Source organism: Panthera pardus, unplaced genomic scaffold (genome assembly GCF_024362965.1).
Source record: "Panthera pardus isolate Hobbes unplaced genomic scaffold, ASM2436296v1 HiC_scaffold_27, whole genome shotgun sequence".
NCBI lineage: Eukaryota > Metazoa > Chordata > Mammalia > Carnivora > Felidae > Panthera > Panthera pardus.
Window position 1 is genome coordinate 66,780,237 of NW_026526843.1, and position 25,923 is coordinate 66,806,159.

A 25,923-nucleotide genomic window follows, 5' to 3' on the forward strand; every position below is an offset into this window, starting at 1 on the left:
TTCAATAATATCACTGAATGTAATGGACTAAATGCTCCAACCAAAAGACATAAGGTATCAGAATGGATAAAAAAAGCAAGACCCATCTATTTGCTGTCTACAAAAGACTCATTTTAGACCTGAGGACACCTTCAGATTGAAAGTGAGGGGATGCAGAACTATCTATCATGCTACTGGAAGTCAAAAGAAAGCTGGAGTAGCCATACTTATATCAGACAAACTAGACTTTAAATTAAAGGCTTTAACAAGAGATGAAGAAGGGCATTGTATAATAATTACAGGGTCTATCCATCAGGAAGAGCTAACAATTATAAATGTCTATGTGCCGAATATGGGAGCCCCCAAAATACATAAAACAATCACAAACAAAAGTAACCTTGTTGATAAGAATGTGGTAATTTCAGGGGAATTTAATACCCCACTTACAACAATGGATAGATCATCTAGATACAGGATCAATAAAGAAACAAGGGCCATGAATGGTACATTGGATCAGATGGACTTGACAGATATATTTAACTCTGCATCCCAAAGCAATAGAATATTGCACCTTCTCGAGTGCACATGGAACATTCTCCAAGACAGATCACATACTGGGTCACCAAGCAGCCCTTCATAAGTGTACAAGAATTGAGATCATACCATGCACACTTTCAGACCACAATGCTATGAAGCTTGAAATCAACCACAGGAAAAAGTCTGGAAAACCTCCTTCTACCCTTTCAAATTTTCTGTAGTGTGAAGGTGGTTTTTTATTGTTTTGTTTGGTATTTCCCTGATTAACAGTCGGGGTGGATGTGCTTTCACACTTTTTGGCTGTTTATGTTGCCTCATCTGTGAATTTCCTATGAATTGCTTCTTTGAAATACTTTACCCAAACTGAGGCACATGGGTGTGTGAAAGGGTAAATTTAAACATTAGCAGAGAATATTGAGATTGCTGTGGAACCGGACTGTGTTCTCTTTCCTTCAGGTGTGGTTGAGCTGCTATGAGTATAGATCTAGGGATCTGTGGGTCTGGGATAAGGGGGTAGGCAGGTGGTCACGGGCCTGTGGGTCCCAAATGGTGATGATGCGGCCACATGATCAAGATGAGGGGGTCTAAGATGGAACTGTAACATGGAAGGCACAGTGATGAGGGAGCCTATGAGGGCAGCATGGTGGACTCTGTTGGGGCAAGTGAAGAAGGCAGTCAATTGTCTGATAGACTCCTTATCTCTGTGCCTCTGGCCTATTGGGGCACTCAACAAAAGAGAGAAACAATGTATAGGTGAAGCAGAGCCTGCTGACTCAGTTTCCTGGATGAGCAAATTCTGTCACTAGGCTGACTGAACTTGTGTGCCTCCTTCCAGTTGCCATGATTGGAAGGTATTGATTCCTCCCATCATAGGCCCACAATGTGTGGCTGTCACTCCTTTTATGATATTAGCAGTTGTTGGTGATCATTGACTAGATCCATGAAATTCATTATAAGTTGTGTATTTCTCATATTCTGCTATCATTCTATCTCGATCATCCTGAAGGACACTTTGGTAAAACAAATGCCCAGTCTCCCATGTTATTTGTCAGTTATCAAAATTATGGGTTAATTTCCTAGCATTCCCCATTGGTGCATAATTATTTTTGTAATTGTGTGACTATAAATGTGTTTCAGGTCATTAGAGTTATTATCTTGACGGATGCTCACATTATCTCATCTTTGGTTAGGTGGATATATCCTTTTGACCCAGTCCGGGTAGTTTTGGTGGCTTTTTTCCTACTGGTATGACAAAGTGTTCCAGGCTCATTTTGTGCTTTTCTTCTTCCAAATCTGGAATCGATCATTTCTCCAAGTTTCCTTGGCTACTTTTAGTGGGAAATGATTATTGGGATATCACAGTATGGGCAGTATGCTACCAGAATGGGCATTGTTTCTAGGCCCTTTGCATTGGATTCTGGCTGCCATCACCCACCTCAGGCCCTCCTTGCTGTGATGAACAGTTTGGACCCACCATCCTCTCCACTTTGCATAGGCTCTTGGCTTCTGCATCTTTACAGCTTAGAGGGGAGATGTGCTCCCTTTGCCAGCCCTGGTCCCACAGAATCCTCACTGGTTGTCTCACTGCAATTACCTTTGTTCTCCCACACTAGGAAGAGGTGTTTAGCCTCTTCCCTTCCAGGCCTCAGTTTCCACACCTGGAGAGCAAAGAAATTGGAATCCCATCTCTCTGAGCCCCTATCCTCTTATCCAGCTGCTGTTAAGGTAATCCCAGTTTTCTGCACAATAAAAATATCACTGTCTTGTTTGAAGCATGTAGAACCCTGTGAACTAAGGGGCTTGACAGAAGAAATGGTGATCTTTGTGGACGACTTCCCCTCGGACCTGAAGGGCAGGGGGCACTCAGGACATAGAGTCTCTACACTGGGACGTCCTTGGCATCCTCACAGGACTCTGGAGAGGGGCTCTTTAGGAAAAGCTTCTCAGGCATCCCAACCCCTCCTAACCCTGCCACCTCCTTAGGGAGACCTCCAACCAGCCCCTAAGAAAGATGACTTCTAGAGGGTATCTGGAAAGCATAGATAGCCCTTAGTCCTTATCTGGGGAGAGGTTTTTGCTTTTGGCTTTTTACAACAGGAAAATGTAGCCTCTGTCTTCCAGGTACTTACTCCTTCTCAGACTCAGCAAATAAAGTTTCAATTCCAGCAGAGGTGTCCTATCCTGGTAAAGTCACCAGAAGGGCCACTGGAAAAGGGGTCAGCTGATCAACTTTTAAGTCAAAGCTTTAACCCTTCACTATCCTCGTAACCTTGGGCCGGGCACCTAGCTCTCCTGATCTTACTTGTAACCAGTTTGGGAAGTAGTCACGGCATCACTTATGAAAAATGTAGAGTCAGAGGTCCAGTAATGACCCCTGGTTATTTTATCCTTTTTAACACCAGGATCCCCTACTTGAAATGCTGAAGGTCAGTCCTGATGCTGGGAAATTTTATTGTTTTGCATCTTTGTATTTTGTGTCTCCCTTGGCTAATTTTTAGAGATACAGTTGATTTTACTACTTTTGTGTTTTAACCTCCATACTGACTTTCTGAATGTCTATTCTACCATCTTTGCTATATGTTTGCTTTTACCCCTGAAAATTTTTCCTTTCATCATTTGTTTACATTTACTTATTACTTTGTCTTTCCACTTAAAGAAGTCTCTTTTTTTTATTTTTTATTTTTAACGTTTATTTGTTTTTGAGCCAGAGAGAGACAGAGCATGAACAGGGGAGGGGCAGAGAGAGAGGGAGACACAGAATCGGAAACAGGCTCCAGGCTCCGAGCTGTCAGCACAGAGCCTGACGCGGGGCTCGAACTCACGGACCGCGAGATCGTGACCTGAGCCGAAGTCGGACGCTTAACCGACTGAGCCACCCAGGCGCCCCTCCACTTAAAGAAGTCTCTTAAATGTTTTTTTGTAAGGCTGGTCTAATGATGATGAACTCCTTTATCATTTGTCTGGGAAACTCTTCGTCTCTTCTTCAATCCTGAATGATATCCTTGCCAGATAGGGCATTCTTCATTGTAGGTGTTGTTCCTTCAGCACTTTGAGTATATCATGCCACTCCCTTGTGGCTTGAAAAGGTTCTGCTGAAAAATCAGCTTATAGCCCTATGGAATTTCCATTGTATGTAACTGTGTCCTCTTGCTGCTTTTAAATTTTTTTTCTGTCTCAATACTTTTTACCATTTTAATTATTATGTATCTTGGTGTGGACCACCTTGGGTTCGTCTTGTAACACAACATTGTATTGATTAAACTATACACATTCCAAACAACAATGCACATTTCACGACAACACATACAAAGAAAACTGAATAGGAAACTTTTCAGACTGTTACACGTCAGTTATAGGAGCATGATAATATGAATAAAAGGGACTCATTGAATGAATAAAATAAAGGAGAGACCTTGGAAGATCAAAGGCAATAATGTGTTACTAACCCAGGGGGTTGTTTATTTATTTTTTATTTTTTTAATATGAAATTTATTGTCAAATTAGTTTCCATACAACACCCAGTGCTCATCCCAACAGGTGCCCTCCTCAATGCCCATCACCCACTTTCCCCTCCCTCCCACGCCCCATCAACCCTCAGTTTATTCTCAGTCCTTAAGAGTCTTTTAGTTTGGCTCCCTTCCTCTCTAACTTTTTTTTCCTTCCCCTCCCCTATGGTCTTCTGTTAAGTTTCTCAGGATCCACATAAGAGTGAAAATACATGGTATCTGTCTTTCTCTGTGTGACTTATTTCACTTAGCATAACACTCTCTAATTCCATCCATGTTGCTACAAAAGGCCATAGTTCATTCTTTCTCATTGCCATGTAGTATTCCATTGTGTATGTAAACCACAATTTCTTTATCCATTCATTATTTGAAGGACATTAGGCTCTTTCCATAATTCGGCTCTTGTTGAAAGTGATGCTATAAACATTGGGGTACAAGTGCCCCTATGCACCAGCACTCCTGTATCCCTTGGGTAAATTCCCAGCAGTGTTATTGCTGGGTCATAGGGTAGATCTATTTTTAATTTCGTGAGGTACCTCCACACTGTTTTCCAGAGCGGCTGCACCAGTTTGCATTCCCACCAACAGTGCAAGAGGGTTCCCGTTTCTCCACATCCTCGCCAGCATCTATAGTCTCCTGATTTCCTCATTTTGGCCACTCTGACTGGCGTGAGGTGATATCTGAGTGTGGTTTTGATTTGTATTTCCCTGATGAGGAGCGACGTTGAGCATCTTTTCATGTGCCTCTTGGCCATCTGGATATCTTCTTTAAAGAAGTGTGTCTATTCATGTTTTCTGCCCATTTCTTCACTGGATTATTTGTTTTTTGAGTGTGGAGTTTGGTGAGCTCTTTATACATTTTGGATACTAGCCCTTTGTCCGATATGTCATTTGCAAATATCTTTTCCCATTCCATTGTTTGCCTTTTAGTTTTGTTGGTTGTTTCCTTTGCTGTGCAGAAGATTTTTATCTTCATGAGGTCCCAATAGTTCATTTTTGCTTTTAATTCCCTTGCCTTTGGGGATGTGTCAAGTAAGAAATTGCTGCGGCTGAGGTCAGAGAGGTTTTTGTCTGCTTTCTCCTCTAGGGTTTTGATGGTTTCCTGTCTCACATTCAGGTCCTTTATCCATTTTGAGTTTATTTTTGTGAATGGTGTAAGAAAGTGGTCTCGTTTCATCCTTCTGCATGTTGCTGTCCAATTCTCCCAGCACCGTTTGATAAGAGACTGTTTTCTTGTCCACTGTATATTCTTTCCTGCTTTGTCAAAGATTATTTGGCCATACTTTTGTGGGTCTAATTCTGGGGTTTTTATTCTATTCCATTGGTCTATGTGTCTGTTTTTGTGCCAATACCATGCTGTCTTCATGATTACAGTTTGTAGTAGAGGCTAAAGTCTGGGATTGTGATGCCTCCCAGTTTGGGCTTCTTCTTCAATATTACTTTGGTTATTTGGGGCCTTTTGTGGTTCCATACAAATTTTAGGATTGCTTGTTCTAGCTTTGAGAAGAATGCTGGTACAATTTTGATTGGGATTGCATTGAATGTGTAGATAGCTTTGGGTAGTATTGACATTTTGACAATATTTATTCTTCCAATCCATGAGCAGGGAATGTTTTCCCATTTCTTTATATCTTCTTCAATTTCCTTCATAAGCTTTCTATAGTTTTCAGCATACAGATATTTTCCATCTTTGGTTAGGTTTATTCCTAGGTATTTTATATTTCTTGGTGCAATTGTGAATGGGATCAGTTTCTTTATTTGTCTTTCTCTTGCTTCATTATTAGTGTATAAGAATGCAACTGATTTCTGTACATTGATTTTGTATCCTGCGACTTTGCTGAATTCATGTATCAGTTCTAGCAGATTTTTGGTGGAGTCTGTCGGGTTTTCCATGTATAATATCATGTCATCTGCAAAAAGTGAAAGCTTAACTTCATCTTTGCCAATTTTGATGCCTTTGATTTCCTTTTGTTGTCTGATTGCTGATGCTAGAACTTGCAACACTATATTAAACAACAGCGGTGAGAGTGGACATCCCTGTCGTGTTCCTGATCTCAGGGGGAAAACTCAGTTTTTCCTGATGAGGATGATATTAGCTGTGGTATTTTAATAAATGGCTTTTATGATGTTTAAGTGTGTTCCTTCTATCCCAACTTTCTCAAGCGTTTTTATTAAGAAAGTATGCTGATTTTGTCAAATGCTTTTTCTGCATCCATTGACAGGATCATATGGTTCTTTTCTTTTATTAATGTCATGTATCACATTGATTGATTTGTGAATGTTGAACCAGCCCTGAAGCCCAGGAATGAATCCCACTTGATCATGGTGAATAATTCTTTTTATATGCTGTTGAATTCGATTTGCTAGTATCTTATTGAGAAATTTTGCATCCATATTCATCAGGGATATTGGCCTGTAGTTCTCTTTTTTTGCTGGATCTCTGAATGGTTTAGGAATCAAAGTAATGCTGGCTTCATAGAATGAGTCTGGAAGTTCTCCTTCCCTTTCTATTTTTTGGAACAGCTTGAGAAGGATAGGTATTATATCTGTTTTAAACATCTGGTAGAATTCCCCAGGGAAGCAATCTGGTCCTTGAATCTAATTTGTTGAGAGATGTTTGATAACTGATTCAAATTCTTTGCTGGTTATAGGTCTGTTAAAGTTTTATATTTCTTCCTGTTTGAGATTTGGAAGTGTATGGTTGCTTAGGAATTTGTCCATTTCGTCCAGGTTGTCCAGTTTGTTGGCATATAATTTTTCATAGTATTCCCTGATAATTGCTTGTATTTCTGAGGGATTGGTTGTAATCATTCCATTTTCATTCATGATTTTATCTATTTGGGTCATCTCCCTTTTCTTTTTGAGAAGCCTGGCTAGAGGTTTATCAATTTTGTTTATTTTTTCAAAAAACCAACTCTTGGTTTCGTTGATCTGCTCTACAGTTTTTTTAGATTCTATATTGTTTATTTCTGCTCTGATCTTTATTATTTCTCTTCTTCTGCTGGCTTTAGGCTGTCTTTGCTCTTCTGCTTCTATTTCCTTTAGGTGTGATGCTAGATTTTGTATTTGGGATTTTTCTTGTTTCTTGAGATAGGCCTGGATTGCAATGTATTTTCTTCTCAGTACTACCTTCACTGCATCCCAAAGCGTTTGTGTTGTTGTATTTTCATTTTCATTTATTTCCATATATTTTTAAATTTCTTCTCTAATTGCCTGGTTGACACATTCATTCTTTTGTAGGGTGTTCTTTAACCTCCATGCTTTTGGAGGTTTTCCAGACTTTTTCCTGTGGTTGATTTCAAGCTTCATAGCATTGTGGTCTGAAAGTGTGCATGGTATGATCTCAATTCTTGTACACTTATGAAGGGCTGCTTGGTGACCCAGTATGTGATCTGTCTTGGAGAATGTTCCATGTGCACTCGAGAAGGTGCAATATTCTATTGCTTTGGGATGCAGAGTTAAATATATCTGTCAAGTCCATCTGATCCAATGTACCATTCATGGCCCTTGTTTCTTTATTGATCCTGTATCTAGATGATCTATCCATTGTTGTAAGTGGGGTATTAAATTCCCCTGAAATTACCACATTCTTATCAACAAGGTTACTTTTGTTTGTGATTGTTTTATGTATTTTGGGGGCTCCCATATTCGGCACATAGACATTTATAATTGTTAGCTCTTCCTGATGGATAGACCCTGTAATTATTATACAATGCCCTTCTTCATCTCTTGTTAAAGCCTTTAATTTAAAGTCTAGTTTGTCTGATATAAGTATGGCTACTCCAGCTTTCTTTTGACTTCCAGTAGCATGATAGATAGTTCTGCATCCCCTCACTTTCAATCTGAAGGTGTCCTCAGGTCTAAAATGAGTCTTTTGTAGACAGCAAATAGATGGGTCTTGCTTTTTTTATCCATTCTGATACCTTATGTCTTTTGGTTGGAGCATTTAGTCCATTACATTCAGTGATATTATTGAAAGATATGGGTTTAGAGTCATTGTGATGTCTGTAAGTTTCATGCTTGTAGTGATGTCTCTGGTACTTTGTGGTCCTTGCAACATTTCACTCACAGAATCCCCCTTAGGAACTCTTGTAGGGATGATTTAGTGGTGATTAATTCCTTCATTTTTTGTTTGTTTGGGAAAACCTTTATCTCTCCTTCTATTCTGAATGACAGGCCCGCTGGATAAAGGATTTTTGGCTGCATATTTTTTTTCTGTTCATCACATTGAAGATTTCCTGCCATTCCTTTCTGGCCTGCCAAGTTTCAGTAGATAGGTCTGGCACAAGTCTTATCAGTCTCCCTTTATATGTTACAGTTTGTTTATTCCTAGCTGCTCTCAGAATTTTCTCTTTATCCTTGTGTTTTTCCAGTTTCACTATGTTATGTTGTGCAGATCGATTCAAGTTACATCTGAAGGGAGTTCTCTGTGCCTCTTGGATTCCAATGCCTTTTCCTTTCCCAGATCAGGGAAGTTCTCAGCTATGATTTGTCCAAGTACATCTTCAGCCCCTTTCTCTCTCTCTTCCTCTTCTGGAATTCCTATTATACAGATATTGTTCCGTTTCATTGCATCACTTAGTTTTCTAATTCTCCCCTCATACTCCTGGATTTTTTTTATCTCTCTTTTTCTCAGCTTCCTCTTTTCATAATTTATCTTCTAATTCACCAATTGTCTCCTCTGCCTCTTCAGGCAGACCTGTGGTCGCCTCCATTTTATTTTGTACCTCATTTATAGCATTCTTTAGCTCCTCCTGACTATTGCTTAGCCCCTTGATCTCTGTAACAATAGAGTCTCTGCTGTCCTCTATAGTTTTTTTTAAGCCCAGCAATTAATTTTATGACTATTATTCTAAATTCTTGTTCCATTATATTGCTTAAATCATTTTTGATCAATTCGTTAGCTGTCGCTATTTCCTGGAGTTTCTTTTGAGAAGAATTGGCACCTGTCTGGGCTACTTGCACACTGCCAGGCTTGTAGTGCTGCTTTGATGGGATCTGGTGTATTACCCAGGGTGGATTCGCAATGTGCCCAGGCGCCAGAGGGGCAGGCTTAGTTCGCTTTGCCGTCAGTGGTCCCCTGTGGGAGGGGCCCTGCAACACCGGGAGGGAGGGAGGCAGGGCCATCGAAGGGCTGGATCCACAGAAGCACAGCTTTGGGCGTTTGCACAGTGCAAGCAGTTTCGGTGACGGGAACTGGTTCCCTTTGGGATTTTGGCTGGGGAATGGGAGAGGGAGATGGCGCTGGCCAGCGCCTTTGTTGCCCGCTGAGCTGAGCTCTGTCTTCCAGGGCTCAACGCCTCCCCCTACCAGTGTCCTCTCGCCCTCCTGCTCTCCGAGCAGAGTTGTTAACTTATAACATTACAAATGTTAGGTCCCACTGGATGTCAGAACTCATGCAACCCGGCCCCTCCACTTTTCAAGCAAGACTCGGGGGCTCTGCCTCACCGGGTGGGCTGCCCCTCTAGCCGCCCCCCCCCCAAGCTCCCTCCCGCCAGTCTGTGTAGTGCACACCACCTCTCTGCCCTTTCTACCCTCTTCCGTGGGCCTCTTGTCTACACTTGGCTCCGGAGAGTCTGTTCTGCTAGTCTTCTGGTGGTTTTCTGGGTTATTTAGGCAGATGTGGGTGGAATCTAAGTCATCAGCAGGACACAGTGAGCCCAGCGTCCTCCTACACTGCCATCTTCCCAATGATCCCCATGGGTTTGTTTAATTTTATCTCATTTTTTGCAGGTGGGGAATCAAGCAAACAAAATGAAGTCAAAATAATGAGTTGACCTTTTTCCTCCAGAAATGGTGGATTAGGTAATTGAGAATATCTTTTCCACAGAGACAATATAGAAAATTGGTACCCACCATGTCTCTAGATGGCTCAAATAGCTAGCCAGATAGTGAAAAATTACCAAACCCGATCCTTGAGGATATCTAAACAGACAGCTATGAGCCTGGTATTAAATATTAGATATTTAACAAATTGGGAATAAAAAGCTGAGTGCTGAACAGTGCTCTTTACAGCCTCATGAGGCTTGTATGACAAAATAAGAGTCCAGAGCCTGCCAAGGGTAATGGTGTTGGTGAGGGACACTAACAAAGGCTGCACTCTAGGTTTAACAGTGAACAGGAAATAACAGTGCATTCAAGATTATGGACCAGCATTAGGGAATCTCAGTGGTCCATAAAATCTTTTCTCTGACATCAGGTGTATATAACTGCAGAATGCTAATGCTGTAAGTTTCTGGAAGCAGCAACAGAAAATCATCTGAGGAAGCATTTAAAATCAACCACAAGTTGAGTGAAATTTATGAATGATGTTTCAAAGAAACTATCAAACATACACTCCAAGAAATATATGAAGAGAGTAAAAAATGAATGAGATTGAGAAAACAACAGACCATAGATCTACAAAAGTTCTTGCTGTTGGAATTTTTGGATGCACACCTAAAACACACAACACACAACACACAACACACACACACACACACACACACACACAAAGAGTTATGCTTACTATGTCCAAGAACATAAAAGGAAAGAATGACAATATTGACAGAAAACAAACACATAAAAGTGACACAAAAATTTGAAAAAGAGCTAGTTACAATTTTGGAACCATGAAATGGATTAAATGATGCAGAAGTGGAGTAACTGATACCATGAAATGGATTAACATAGGTAATTCTGAGGTGTTTTACAACACCAACAACCAGTTCTCTGATTTCTGCAGACACAAATTGGGTTTTCAACAGTTCAATTAAGTTTTCATACTTACTACCCTGAGTCAGTGCGGACTTCATGCCTCAGTCCCCCAAGAATGTTTCCAACTTCAGATGCCAGTCACAAGTCTTAAGCCTCCCAAACTTCTCACCAACTGGCTATGTGTCAGGTCTGGTAATTCTATAGAATGGCTCACAAACTCAGAAATACACTACACTTACATTTCCTGATTTATTATAAAGGATATTATATAAAAATACAAATGAAGAGCAGAATGAGGAGGTACATAGGACATGATCTGGATGGGTCCCAAATGCAGGAGCTTCTTTCCGCATGGAGTTGGGCTATGCCACCTTTCTAATATGTGGATGTGGTCACCAACTCAGAAGCTTTCTGCACTCCATTGTCTAGAGGTTTTTATGAAGGTTTCACCACATAAGCATGATTAATTAGTAACTCAATCTCAAGCTCTTTTCCCTTCTTCCAAGGTTGGGGGGTGGGTGTGGAAATGAAAGTTCCAGGTTTCTTACCAAGGTTTGATCTTTCTGGAAACCAGCTTCCACTCTGAAGCTACTATCTAGGGGCCTGCCAGGAGTTGCCATATTAGAACAAAAGGCACACCTACCACCCAGGAAATTCCAAGGGATTTAGGTGCTCTGTGTCAGGAACTAGGGATAAAGACCAACTATATATTTCTTATTATGTCACATAAATCAAAAGATTGATTGAAAAGCAGATTAAAATGTACAAAACAGAATGACATGTAATATGTTAGAAATACAAACATTGAGGGGCACCAGGGTGGCTCAATCAGTTAAGTATTGACTTCAGCTCAGGTTATGATCTCACAGTTCATGGGTTTGAGCCCTGTGCCGGGCTCTGTGCAGACAGCTAAGAGCCTGGAGCCTGCTTCAGATTCTTTCTCCCTCTCTCTCTTCCCCTTGCCTGCTTGTTCTCTCTCTCTCTCTCTCTCTCTCTCTCTCTCTCTCTCTCTCTCTCTTTCAAATAAATAAACATTAAAAAAGAAATACAAACAGTGAAATTAACAACAGGTAAAATACAGTACCTTGAATAAAGCTTGGAGACACAAATGATGTCATATGGAGAAGAGAGGGTAGAAGATTCAAGTATAAGGTCAAACATATTTATCTGTGTCTTTAAGGAAAGAATAGAGAAAAGTAGTGTTTAAAATAATGGAGGAGCATTTTCCAATACTGACCAAAGAGGTCAAGCCATAGATTGAAGAAGCTCTGCAAGCCTCAATAGGCTAAGAAAGCCATGCTAAGACATACAATAATTGTACTACATAAAATCAGAGATAAAGAGAAATCTGAAAAGCGGTGAAAGAGAAAAGGTACATCTACTTCAAAGAGACAACAATTAGGCCTATAGGTAACTTCTTAACAGGAAGTACACAAATCAAAGAAAATGGGTAAATATTGTTAAGGGTCTAAAAGGAAGTACTTGCCTGCATAAATCATGGGAAAAAAGTCACAGCATAGGGAATATAGCCAATGATACTGTAATAGCATTGTCTGGTGACAGAAGGTAACTACACTTGTGGGGAGCACAGCATATATTGTATAGAGAAGCTGAATCACTACATTGTACACCTGAAAATAATGTAACATTGTGTGTTAACTACACTAAAAAAAAACATTTAAAAAAGTCATTTGCTCCTGTGGCTCTCAGTCCTGACCTTAACATCAGAGTCCCTGGAAGGGTTGTCCAAAATGACTGCTTATATAATTTGTGGAGTCCACAGTAAAATGAAAATGCTGGCCCTGTGTTCAAAATGTTAGGGGAAAAAGCCTTTAAAGGTAGTAAAATATGAATCTTTTTCTTTTTTAACCATGACCTCTCTTTCTCTGTCTCTCTGCCCATCTCTTGATGTGTCCTGAAATTTTTACTTGCCTAACATTATCCTAAATAAAAAATTATAACTTAAAAAAGCAAACAAAAATCCTACGACATTAACTGAAACAAAAAATATATTATTTTTATGCATCAAAGGACACTATCAATACAGTGAAAAAGCTACCCATGGGGGCTGTGGGAAAAATATTTGGAAATCACATATATGATAAGGGATTGATGTCCAGAATATATAAAGAACGCCTATAAATCAACAACCAAAAAATAAATACCCAATGCAAAAATGGGCAAAAGATTTGAGTAGACATTTTTCTAAGGAAGATATACACATATCCAATAAGCACATGGAAAGATGCACAAAATCAGTAATCATCAGGAAAATTCAAATGAAAACCACAGCAAGACACCACTTCACACCCATTAGAATTGCTATGGTATTCAAAAAAGAAATAAGCATTGGAGAGGATGTAGACAAACTGGGACCTTATGAATTGTTGGTGGGAATGTAAAAAGATACAACCACCATGGAAAGCAGTGTGGCAGTTGCTGAAAAAGTACACATATAGCATATGATCCAGCAATTCTATTTCTGGATATATACCTAAAAGAACTAAATGCAAGGACACAAAGAGATATTTATACAGTCATGTTCAAGGAAGCATTATTCATAATTGTGAGAAGCTGGAAGGTGGGAATCGTGAGAAGGTGGAAACAACTCAAGTGTCAGATGACTAAGAAATGGATAAACAAAATGTGGTATATACATACAATTGAATATTATTAGGCCTTAACAAAAGAATGAAATCCTGATACATACTGTAACTTGAAGATATTAGGTAGAATAATTCAGTCAAACAGGACAAATATTTTCCAAATCCACTTATATGAGTTACTTGGATTCAATTCATAGACATAGTAGAATGGTGAATGCCAGCTGTGAGATTAAAGGGGAAATAGGATAAAGAAGATGTGATACACACACACACACATATATGTACATATATATATATATATATATATATATATATATAATATTCCATTGTGTGTGTGGGTGTAGGTAATGGAATATTATTCAGCCATAAAAAGAATGAAATCTTGCCATTTGCATTGACATGAATAGAGCTAAAGACTATAATGCTAAGTGAAATAAGTCAGTTAAAGAAGGAAAAAAGCCATATGATTTCGTTCATATGTGGAATTAAGAAACAAAACAAATGAGCAATGGAAATAAATCAGACACATGTAAAACTAGATTCTTAATGAGAGAGAGAAAACAGACAGTTACCAGAGGGGAGGTGGATAGGGTGATGGGTGAAATAGGTGATAGGGAATAAGCATACATTTTTCTTAATGGGCACTGAATAATGTACAGAATTGTTGAAATGTGTACCTGAAACTAATATAACACTGCATGTTAACTATATTGGAATTAAAAATAGTAAATAAAAAAAACTTTAAATATATGTTGACAAAAATCTTGAAGGAAACACACCAAACTGATAATTGTGCCTAACGTAGCTAAAGGGCTTGTCATGCAAAAGGTGGTCAGGGTAGGAATATTACTTGATCTTTTTAAAATTTTCAGTAAGAATGTACACAAGGTATATCTGTGTAAATAAGACAACTTTGAAAACAAATGAGCAAAAAAACTAGGGGTAGTTATTTACTGGGAGCCCTTAAGCAATAAGCCTTCTTTCCTTTTCCTTCTTGGAGGAGTTTCTGAGACTATGGCAGAATTTGTTTATCCTGGCATTCTTCAGAGTTTTAAAGAACTTCTTGGTAAAATGAGGGAGTTAAAGAATAAAAGCACAGTATTGTGTGAGACAGAGTCAGAGATGAAAGACTTTGGCCTTGCATGGAGAGGTAGAGGCTGAAAGCTGAAGTATGCATTTGAAATTTTAATAGTAGCACCCATGCCACACTCACACACACACACAAACGTACACACACACACACACACACAGAGTTAAAACGTACAGAAAAATTGATCAGATATTGGGCCACAAGAGAAAATATGCACAAATTTAACAGGAGTTAAATCATAAAGAGGAAGTCCTCTGACCACAATAGGATTATGGTTGAAACTAATGATAAAAATTCAGGCCATCTGACCATTTTTTTTATTTGGATTTTTTGCATTTCTAATATTGAGTTGTAGTAGTTCCTTCAGTATTTGTGACATTAACTCCTCAGATATGTGGTTGAGCAAATATTCTGTAGGTTTCCTTTTCATTTTGCTGATCATTCATGTGGTTGTGTGGAAACTTTTTATTATCTTTTCATTGAAGAAATTTATTTGTTCATTTATCATATTCCTTGCAGAGAATTTTGCTGTGAATAGAACATTCAAAAATTGTTGTTAAATATATAGTTTTTGATAACTACTCTGACTTACAGTATTATGGACATTCAGGGGATGTAAAAATGAAGGAGGTACAGTTTTTGTTCTCATGGAGTTATTAGTGTATTATGCAATATGAAACAACTAGAATATTGCACATTAAAATACCAAATGTTGTATACCCATGTGTACCCTAACTGTCCACTACTCTTTTGTTCTTGTCTTTTCCACTTAGCCTTTTCAACACGTTTCTTTCCTAAATTTTAAGTACGTCTTAGTAAAGTGTAACCTATCTACACAAATTACACAAATCAAAGTGTGTACCTGAATTCACAAAATGACGCACCCATGCATCCACAAACATATTTAGAAGTAGGACATCGTACAGCCCCTTGCCTGAGGAGCCATTATGCCAACTTCCATCACTGTATATTGACTTTGACAGTTTTAACAATTTATGAATGGAATTATAGAGTACATATTGTTTCTTTCTTGGCTTTTTTCACTCAAATGATGTTTGTGAGCAGACGCTTTTTAGTTCGATGTAGATACACTTGTTTATTGTTGCTTTTGTTGCTTGTGCTTTGGGTGTCACATCTATAAAATCATAGTCAAGGCCAATGTCAAGGAGATTTTTCCCTATGTTCTCTTCCAGGAGTTTTACCATTTCAGGTCTTATACTCTAAAGTTTTTGTTCTGTTTTGAGTTAATTTTTGCAGATGGAGCAAGATAAGGGTCCAATTTCATTCTTTTGCATGTGAAGTTTCACTTTATTGAGGAGACTGTCTCCTTTATTGAGGAGCACCATTTATTGAGGAGACTGTCTTTCCTCCTTGACTATTCTTGACTCCCTTGTCAAATATTAGCTGACTGTATATGCGTGAGTTTACATCCAGGCTCCCCATTCTGTCCCATAGGTCTATGTGTCTGTTCTGGGGCCAGCAACATATTGTTTTGATTACGATAGCTTTGCAATCTACTTTGGAATAAGGAAGTGTGATATCTCCCGCTTTGCTCTCCTTATTGAGGATTGCTTTGGCTGTTGGTTGCTATGCCACAGCCTTTATGAAAGGGAATGTGACAGTAATGAGCAAGATTACGTGTGTTTTCACCCTTTATTCAGCAATAGTAGTACATCTGGGGATCAACCTCAAAGACACATTGAGAAACATTGCTAAAGATTATGTTACAATTCTATTCATTGTGGCTGTATTTGTAATAGCCATAATAGCAACAACCAAGGTGTGCATCAATAGATTAGCTGACTAAATCATGGTCTGTTCACACAATGGCATACTCTGCAGCTGTTGAAAGGAGTGGGAGATGCCTCTATGGAGCACTATGGAGTGATCTCAAGGATATTGTTGTCTCAGCTTTACTGGGGTATAATTGTATGCCAAAAAAAAAAAAAGCCCAAACTACATATTAGTGTATACAATCTCATGAGTTTGGGCATCTGTGTAACCGTCTCCACGATCAATGTAATAAACATATTCATCACCTCCAGAAGTTTTTCTGTATCCTTTTATTACTGTGTTTTGGTTTGTTTTTTATTTTGCTTTCTTGTGAGAAGAAAATTTAACATAAAAAAAAAAGAAAATTTAACATGAGATTTACCCTCTTGACATATTTTTACGTGGACAGCACCTCTTATTCAAAGCGTCTAATATAGTCGAACTTATGGAAACAGACAATAGAATGGTGGTTGCCAGGAGAGGGGGGAAGGGGGACATGGAGAGCTGTTGTTTAATGGGTATAAAATTACAGTTATTCAAGATGAGTATGCTTTAGAGATCTGCTGTATAACATAGTCCTATACGTAACAATGAAGGCCATATTTCTACATGAGAAAAGGCAAAGTGGAGGAGTTTGTATAGATTACACAGCATTTATCTAAGGAGGAGGGAGTGTATTGAATGTCTGTCTCTCTGATGAGAGATACAGATCTGATGGCCAGGTAATACCAGTTGCCCCATTCCTTGAGCCTTTAAGGCATCTGTTGAATACACTCCCTGCATGAGCTTTGCTTACCCTGGTGTCCCCACTTCTCACTTCTACCCAATGTTGGCTGTCTCTGGGAATGCACGTTCACCCACAAACACTTTTGACAAATTGCTCAATATTTGCTCCAGATCATTCCATTTTTTTTCATTATCAATTAATACTTGTCCTACCCGTTAAGCTGTTCGTGCTCAGAAACCAGAGGTATCAGGCCTTTATGGCCCTGTAGTGTTTGTGTGACCTGCTTTGGGGAGAGGTGCCTTTCTGGGCAAGGGTTGAAAGTAGTGGAATGCTGGAGGGGGCTCTTACTGGAACATGAGAGCAAACTTAACTGTTCGGGAATTTTGCGAGCCAGCTGTTGAACACAGATGTTTTAAAGACTAAATTCTATAAGGTAGCAATTACATTACCTGCATTATATTGCAAACAATCATAATACATACTCAAAACTCATCAGTCTCTAATCACTTTTCCTACATCTTGAGGTTATGTACATTTATTGCATCAGAATGGTGGAAATGCATCCTTTCCCAACTCTGCATTAATTGACATGAGGTCAGTAGCTTGAAATTGGCAAATGCTACAACACAGGGCATTTCCCCCAACCCACCTCCTTCCCCAGAGAGCCTGTTGTTACACATTTGCATGCATACCACTGGTTGAAACTGATGCACTCTGCAGATGCTGCAGATCTGCAGATGTGGTGGATATCCTCAGATCCAACTGGTGCTGTTGTAAAACACATGAGAGTCAAGATCTGACGTACACTACCCTACAAAGTGATGTTTTAAATCTGTGAACTGGAGTAGTACATGACTAAGGATGGTTCACAAAAAAAAAAAAAAAAAAAAAAAAGGCTGGATATTTGATATTTGTGACAAAGCCCTAAGATGCCCATAATATGCCACCGTTAAGAGACTTTTTAAAAAAGGCATAGGGCAGTGTACGTACACGCATGTGCTTGCACGCGTGCATTTGTGGGGTGCGGGGGAGGATGCATGGATATCAGGTCTAAGAGGCTCTGTGTAGAAGGGCAGGTGGGACTCAGAAAAGTGAAAGGGTACAGGGAAGGGGGGCTGACTCCTTCTCCCAATCTCCATCACTTTATTTCTCTTTTCCTCCCTCTTCTCATGCTACAACCTTTGACCCCAAATACACTTTCTCCTTTACCAACTCAGCTGTGGGACCGTGGTGCACCTAGGACACAACTGCATAGCAGGGTTTTGGGCCTTTTCCAGGCAACACTGCTTCCTTCCTCTGTGACAGTGTGGCCTTGTTTATCTAATACTGGGCGAGGAGGGGTCTCGGGATCACTGATTTAAGTAGCAAATCAGGGAAGGGAGGAAAGCATGAGATGGACATCAGTCTTGCCCTATGTGCTGAGTGGCCTTGCATGTTTATCTGGCATGAGATAAGGAATATAAGAAGCCTGACTTCTCAAGGCCTGAAACAAGAAAGCATAAGTTATCAGAAGTCATCACCATCAATCGTCTTGGGTAAAAATGAGGGAGGCATGGGAGGAGGGAGAAAACACAATGGGAAATAGTCAGCGACTGGGCATATCCAGTGGAGCTTTCCGTCTTCTGGGCGGGGTCTCCAGGTCCTTCTTTGTTTGGAACATCAGCAGAAGACTGAGATATGATCTCAGCGCACGTAAGATCTGATCCACTACTACATATTGTTACATTGAATAGGAAACAAAAGAACTATTTTTGGAAGACTCTTCTCACTGGATGTCTGCTGCTTCAAGTTTTGAACCTTTCACTCAATGGTATATGTACATAGGTATACTATCAGGATGTAGGAAAAGTAATGAGAGATTGATGAGTATGTATTATGATTGTTTTAAATATAATGCAGGTAATGTAATTGCTACTTTATAGAATTTAGTCTTTAAAACTTATAAAATTATTAGCTAATTTAGGGCCTGGCAAAGAGAAGGGAGTCTTCCTCCATCCATCTGTGGCTACAAATTTCCCCTAAAACACTTGCGCAAGTTACTTGTACTCATATAGTGTGTGTCCTCATAGGTAAAAGACTGGTAATAATGCTTAGCTCAGAGAGCTGCTGTGAGGCTCTATGTGTTTAGCATACAGTGGGCACAAAATCAATGATAATGATTCTTCCTCATATTTCATGGGTCCTTCAAAAGTAGGCTCTGGGTCTAATTCATGTTCCCTCTTTGATTCTTCTGGCCCTGGTTGCCTTCAGTGCCCCCCACTGTAAAATACACATTCGACTAGAATCGAACTGGCATTCACTTGGCCATAGTTGGCCTGAATGGATGTTTTCTTTGGCCCACGTACAGGAAACCAGAGCCAATGTTTTAAAATTGAGATATTTTACATAGAAATCTAGAATTCCATGTTCTCTTGAAAAATCAGGAGATGTGGCAATGAAGAGTCCACATCCCTACATGACAACAATTGGCTGGAGCCAGGTGGCAGCTGGCCCCTAAGGTAGAGTATGCGCTGTCAGTTGGCCAGAGCCTATCAGTCCTGCTCTGCTCATTCGCAAGACCTGCTTGACCCTGAAGACAACCCAATTTGGGGCCCTCTGGACAGCTGGAAGCAGTCTATGCCAGGCAGAAGGTAGGCACTTCCTTGCTAAATGAGTAAAACGCTTACCCCCCTCACCATCTCCCCCTTTTTTCGCTACCATTTTCTTGTCTTGTCATGCTAAGAAAGCCCAGTTATCGAGTAAGGTGATTCTCACTTAGAAAAGTAAACTGAACAAGTCTGTTAGAGTCAGGAGAGTCTACATTATACTGTGGTAGCAAACAACTCCTATATCGCAGTGCCTTACAACAACGAGAATTTATTATTTGTTCACACACGCAAACCTAGACACAAAATGAAAACACCCTTATATTTTGACAAGCATGCATACATGCATGAGTGCATGGGTATGTTTGCAATCACGAGTCAAATGAAAACTCTGGCATATAAACATATGACCTCCCACAGAACCCTATTTAGAGACTGATCAGCTTAGACCCCATGACGCTGTTTTCATAAGAGACATAAAAAGGCCCCAGAATCTAGGCATTAAGGGATGGTGGTACAAGAATATCCACTCTCAGCCAAGGAATTGTCCCGTATCATAAAAAGAGTCTGAAAAGCTTATGAAAGAACCTAGAGGTTAAAAAAACAAACATGTTAAGCATTTTGGACTTTAAACATTTTGCAAATGCATGAATAGGAAGTACTCTGGTGAGGCCTCCTCTTCTGGGTTTCTAGCTCAAGAGGGAGATGCACCCCAGATGTCCAATAGGCAGAGAAATGGAGCTGGCTGGCCTGGGTCGGAGAGAGGAGCTAGAAGGCTGGAGTCCTCCATCTCCAGCAGGAGCTGCAGATAGAAAGGAAGGCATCAGAGCCACGTCACATCCGTTTCCCCTCCTGGCTCTCCCCTCTTTTTTGTTCCACCCAATCGAGGCTTTGTCACCTGGACTACAGCACAGAACTCTTCCTCGCTGATGTGTTCATCTTGGGTCTTGCCTCCTCCAATCTCTCCATCAAAGTCACCACATATCTTTTTTTTTTTTTTTTTTCTTTTGTAAGCCCGGGATAATTGGATATACTCCTCTCTAGCTCAGACATTCCCAGGCTCCTCACCACCCACAGTTTCTGGTCTAGCCCCTAGGCCTGGCATTCTAGACCTGGGTGGCCAGTAGCCTCCCCAGCCTCATCCCTTTCTGTTCCAGCAGTTCCTCTAAGGTTGCCGCTTCACTCACACACCACACCCCATCCAGCATTTTGGTCTGGGAGTGCCCAGCCTTCCCTCTCAAACTTCCCAGGATTCTATCGCTCCTCAGACCTCCTCTGATCCTTCCTCTCCAGGCTCAACATTGAAATTTAGCCACAAAACACAACTAGTGAAGGCATCCAGGCTCCACATGTAGACTGGAGGCAGAGAGCAGATCTCCCTCCAGCCTAGGCTCTTATCACCTGTGTATATCCTGTCCACCACAACAGATTGCAGGGGTCAGACTAGAAAGCTCTGGGATGGGAGTGAGGAGACCTGGGCGTGCCACTTGAGATATGCTGCATGCCCCAGGGCAAGTCCCTGCCACTCTCCGGGCCTCAGTTTCCTTGTTTCTTGACACCAAATGCACTGGGCATTTCCTGATGAACACAGAGTTCTGACGATTCACTGAGAAACCATCACCTGCCATCTCCGACATCAGGCTGAGGAGCTTGGGTTCCCCAGGCCCAAGGAGGTTCAACCCACCAAACCAGAACTCCCAGATAGGCCCTACTTACCACAGCGCCGTCCCATTTCCCAACCATCCCCACCCCGTGCTGTGCTCTCCTTTCAAGGACCAGGCTACCTGCTGCCACGCAGGGCTGGAGCAGGGAGATGGAGCCAGAAGATGCCTGAGAAGAGTTTCTCAGCATCAGCAGAGCCTCAGCGGCTTCCAGCTTCCGCTGCCACTCTGAGGAGGCAGAAACTGAGTCCTGGTCAGAAGCCTCAGGACCCTGCAATGGAAAGGGTGTGAGAGGACGGGAACTGAAAACCCACGCCTCCCTACGTCCTGCAATTGTCCCTTCAGCCCCCGGTTCCGCTGAAGGCCCCACCCACCCTGAGGCCATCTGCCCTTCCCATGCACTAAGCTTGGCCCCTGCCAGGGTCCTGGACCCCACTATTTTCCAGGATCTGTGGCCGCAGTGAGGACAGGGTCAAGGGTGGCACATGGCTGGAGGACCAGAGTTAAGCATCTAGAAACAAGGAAGGAGAGGCCAGGGGATCAAACCCTCTGGCAGACACATACTGGCAGTAGACAAACAGGGCCAGGATTTTGCAATATCTGGATGTAGGAATCTGAGTGCCTGCTGGCCATTAGTCGTTGTGGCTTGTGCAAGTCCTTTCCCTTGTTTGGCCTGTTTTCCTTTCTATGTCTTTCTTGTATATCTTTCTTGAAGACACTCATTCCTGCCAGCAGTTTCAAAACTCTCGGGGCAACAGTGACGGGTGTGGGAAATCACAGGCGTCTGCATTTTAATCTGCAAGGCACCTGAAGAGGTGTGATTACTGTCCTGTCCAGGGACTGGTTCTCACCTCCATATTCCCCAGTCCCCATGGAACTTGAAGGACCAGCCTGGCTCATCTCCAGGAAGCTTTCTCTAAGGGCCTCTGGACTCTCCCCTGGGCTCTGTGGCCCTAACCACCATGGCCCTCCTTTCAGCAGGACCTTCTATCCCATCAATCTGCTTCATGTGGACTAACAGCCTCCATTCGTTGAAGGAATGTGCCACGTTGTGGCACAACGTGGCCTAGTCCTCTTGTCAATGCTATAGGTTTATGATATTGTCCCCATCAGTACACTGCTAGGGAAATGGAGACTTGGAAATGGCCATATTCTCACAAATAGGAAATGGCAAGGCTGGGAGAACCCTGCCCTTCCCCACTAGTCTGAGATGCTGCCTCCTCCTCCCCTCCTCCCGCTCCTCCACCACCACCTCCTCCTCCTCCCACTTCTTGTCCTTCTCCTCCCCTCCCCCTCCTTCTGGCTCCTCATCGGTCGCCACCTCCACTTCCTCCTTGTATCACCCACGGCATCAAGCACAAAGGCCAGGCATACAATAACACAATATACAACTAGCTCCGTGGTCCTTCTCACTCTACGCACATGCTGGACAGGGCAGGGGTCCTGTGGGTCTTCCTGGAAAGAGAAGTTGTGAGTTGCATCTTCAAGGCTGCTGGAGTCCAAGACAGAGACAAAGATTTTGGGACCTGACCAATCAGCAGACCTCCTTGGGTGCTCGCCTGCAGGAGCCGAGAGGACAGGGTGGAGTGTCAGCACCAGGCCACCCATGGAGAGGAGACATGGGTATGTTGTGTGATGAGGATAGTAGCCCAGAATGTCAGAGCTGAGAAGACCTTGAGGACCAGCCAGTTCCTGCTCTTTATTTTCCAACCGGGGAAATTGAGACCCAAGGAGGAGTATTATTTCCCCAAAGTCATATGGCAGGCTGCAATAGGGTTAGAGAGGGAACCCATGTCTTCAGGACACAGACAAAAGAGTCTGGGCAGTGGCTGAGATGGGAACCTCCTCACAGCCCTCAGACTCTCCTAACTTCCCCGGGGGGGGGGGGTTGCACAGGGGTGGGCCTCAAGCTGGGACATGATGTTCTCCTTCCCAGCTGTGGAAAGCTGGGGACACTTTAGATGAGCCTTTCCCCCCTGAACCCATCCCACCTCACTCCACCCCCACTCTACCTCACCCCCACTCTACCTCACCCCCAATCTGAGGTCTCACCTCACCGAGAACCATTTCCACCCCCACCCCAATTGCCCCTTCCCACCAACACTTGGTAGATCATATTGATAAAGTTTTATAGGTGGGGCAGCTAAAACCCTGAGGAGTAACTTGCCAAGGCCACATCGAAACTGGGTAGTAGGACTGGTGGCAGAACTGCTCGTGCTCTCTACACCCAAACCCAAGACACCCTCCCTGACCAGAGACACTCACTGACGACTCCTCCTTGAGTGGTCAACTTCTGGACATGGCTGTGAGCTTTGGGAGGGGAGGCCCCACTCGTTATCAGTCCTTGAGTCAGGTGCCTCTTTAGGCATGCCCCCTGCTCCCTCTTCAAGGCACTCTCAGCAGGCAACACTCTGCAGGGATCCCTAAAGTGGGGGATTGCCAGTCTACAGTCAGTCACATTTAGAGGAGGCCCCCTCCCCACCCCCACTGTCAGACACCATACTCACGAGAAGAAGGCACACTTGTGACATTCGCAAGCCTGGAAGGGGCAGGAGTGCTCCTGGTCCTTGGTTTGGTCATTGAGGCCATGGTTGTAGCAGCGGGCACAGCAACTTACAGTTCTTTTGGGGCCAAGTTCGATCCCCCATGGGGCTCTGGTCTCAAGGCCAGTGGGGGAGTCGGAGGTGCAGCAGGGCACAGCAGGCATTTCATTGGGATCCATGGTTCTAGGGCCAGGAGTGGATGTCAGGATGGCCACATGATCCCCTACCCTCAGCATACTTCCTCTGCCCTTCAAAATCCCCACCTGAGGTGCCTGGATTCTTCTTCATCCAGCTCACCGCTGAAATTGGATCGCACCCACCCTTCTTGCTCACACAGCCTCCTGCCCAGGAGGCCCTACTCACGCAAAGCCTCGTTCCAAGCAACTCATGGCATGGTTCCTGTCAACTTTCAATCCAATCATCATTCTCCTTGCCTACCTTCACTCTACATAGACCCCATTTTCAGGCATATACATTCACTCTTGTGCCCCCTTCAACAATTCCTGCCCTCCCCTTCTCATGTGTCATCCTCTACTCTGCTATACCTATTTTTCCTGGCATTCACTTCCACCGTTGTCTTCCTAACCTCCCGCATTCACTCACTCCCTACTCATGACTCTATGGCTCCTGAACTCAATTCTGTTATTAGTCTCATGTACATCCTATGTTCGAATTTCCTCTCACACCCCATTCTGATCTTCTTCTGCACCCCACTGTAATCTTAATTATTCTTTTTCCCCCTTTAAGCGGACACCCCTTTGCACCCCATGAGATTATATTATGCTGCTGAATCCCAAGCCCCTCTTTCGATAATTATGTTTTATTCATCCCTTCGATTAGTCATTGACTAGATCCTTGTTGGCCCCCTATGGAATGCCAGACCCTGATCTGGTCAACAGACAACTCCTCGCTGCACTAATTGTTTTCTTCCACCAACACACCCTCTCTGCTTTCATTCAAACCCATGTATTCCCTCCACAACCTCCTGACAATCTCCCATGATCCTCTTCACGCTTCAACAGTTATGCTTGGGTACACCTTCCCTGTCCCCCAAACCCAGGGTGTACTACCTCGTCTCAAGGCAGCCCAGTCATTCGCTGCCACTACCACATCAAAATCAAAGGCAGGGGCATATGCCCTGCCTCAGGTTCCAGAGGCCAGGAGTCAAGGGTCTGAGGCAGGGGATCCTCCCCCAGGCGTTCCGATGTTGTTGGTTGGGGGTGGGGGTGGGGATGCGGGTGACTGAGTTGGACATCAGGAGCGGGCGGAGGGACCCCACTGAGGTGGAGGAGAGGAGCAGGGGTTGGTGATCCAGAGCAGGAGGGAGGGAGGAAAGAAGATGTGTGGAGAACGAGGGTCGTATTCCTGATGCCAGCCTGTGGTTACCTCAGCCTCCAGCCGCAGTGACAGGAGGTGGGAGGGAAGACCACTTCTCTCTCCCTTGCCCGCCCTTCGCACAAAGGCCAATGAGCTTCCAGCGCTGCCTTGCTCCTCCCACATCTGTGGCCAGCGACCAATGAGCTTCGAGTTCTACCGGAACTCACCCACCAAAGCCCCGCCCCCTTACCGTCCTCCCACCTCTCCGCGTGCTGGCTTTACCAAGCCCGCCAGTGAGTAACTCCTGAAGTGAGGTGGAGCTTTGCGTTCCCCCAAACCTTGTTTCCCAGACTTTTCTCTCCTTGGATGTGACATACTACATGCGCGTGCAGTTTTAACTCATGTCCTTGGTATTCTGTAATTTACTTTTACAAAATCCAGCGTGTGTTGTTAAGATTCATCCATATTCCTATGTCAGGGATTCTCAATCAGGGGGGCATCCTGCACCCCCGAGGAACATTTGGATGTGCCTGGAGTCATTTTGGTCCACCTTTGCATGTCTCGGCTTCTGAGCTCCCTGTCTGTTCCATAGATAAATTTGTCTATTCCTGTGCCAATACTCCACCATCTTAATTTTTACCTCTTGACAGGACATCTTGCTCTATGTGTGGTAGGGCAAGTCCCCACATCTTATTCATAATCTTCAGGCGTATCTTTCGTATTCTTCACCTTTTGCCCTTCCAGTATAAATATTAGAATCAACATGTCATGTTCCTTGAAAATTCATTTGCAACACATTTGGGTTGCATTTTCATTGAATCTATGGATCAGCTAGGGGAGAATTGCCTATATTTATGACACCCAGCCTTCCTAGTCACCAACACGGCATGTCTCTCCATTTATG

General features: G+C 42.6%; 1 protein-coding gene across 1 annotated transcript; it reads right to left on the reverse strand.

Moving 5' to 3' along the window:
- Nucleotides 1-19,537: 19,537 nt before the first annotated feature.
- LOC128773780 (doublesex- and mab-3-related transcription factor C1-like) lies at nucleotides 19,538-23,881 on the reverse strand. Its single transcript, XM_053891356.1, has 6 exons — nucleotides 23,667-23,881; nucleotides 23,429-23,582; nucleotides 22,582-22,718; nucleotides 21,621-21,670; nucleotides 21,283-21,441; nucleotides 19,538-20,300 (listed from the first exon to the last, which is right to left on the reverse strand). The coding sequence occupies exons 1-6, from the start codon at nucleotides 23,879-23,881 to the stop codon at nucleotides 20,188-20,190; spliced, it is 828 nt and encodes a 275-aa protein (XP_053747331.1). The 3' UTR covers nucleotides 19,538-20,187.
- Between the last annotated feature and the right edge of the window lie 2,042 nt (nucleotides 23,882-25,923).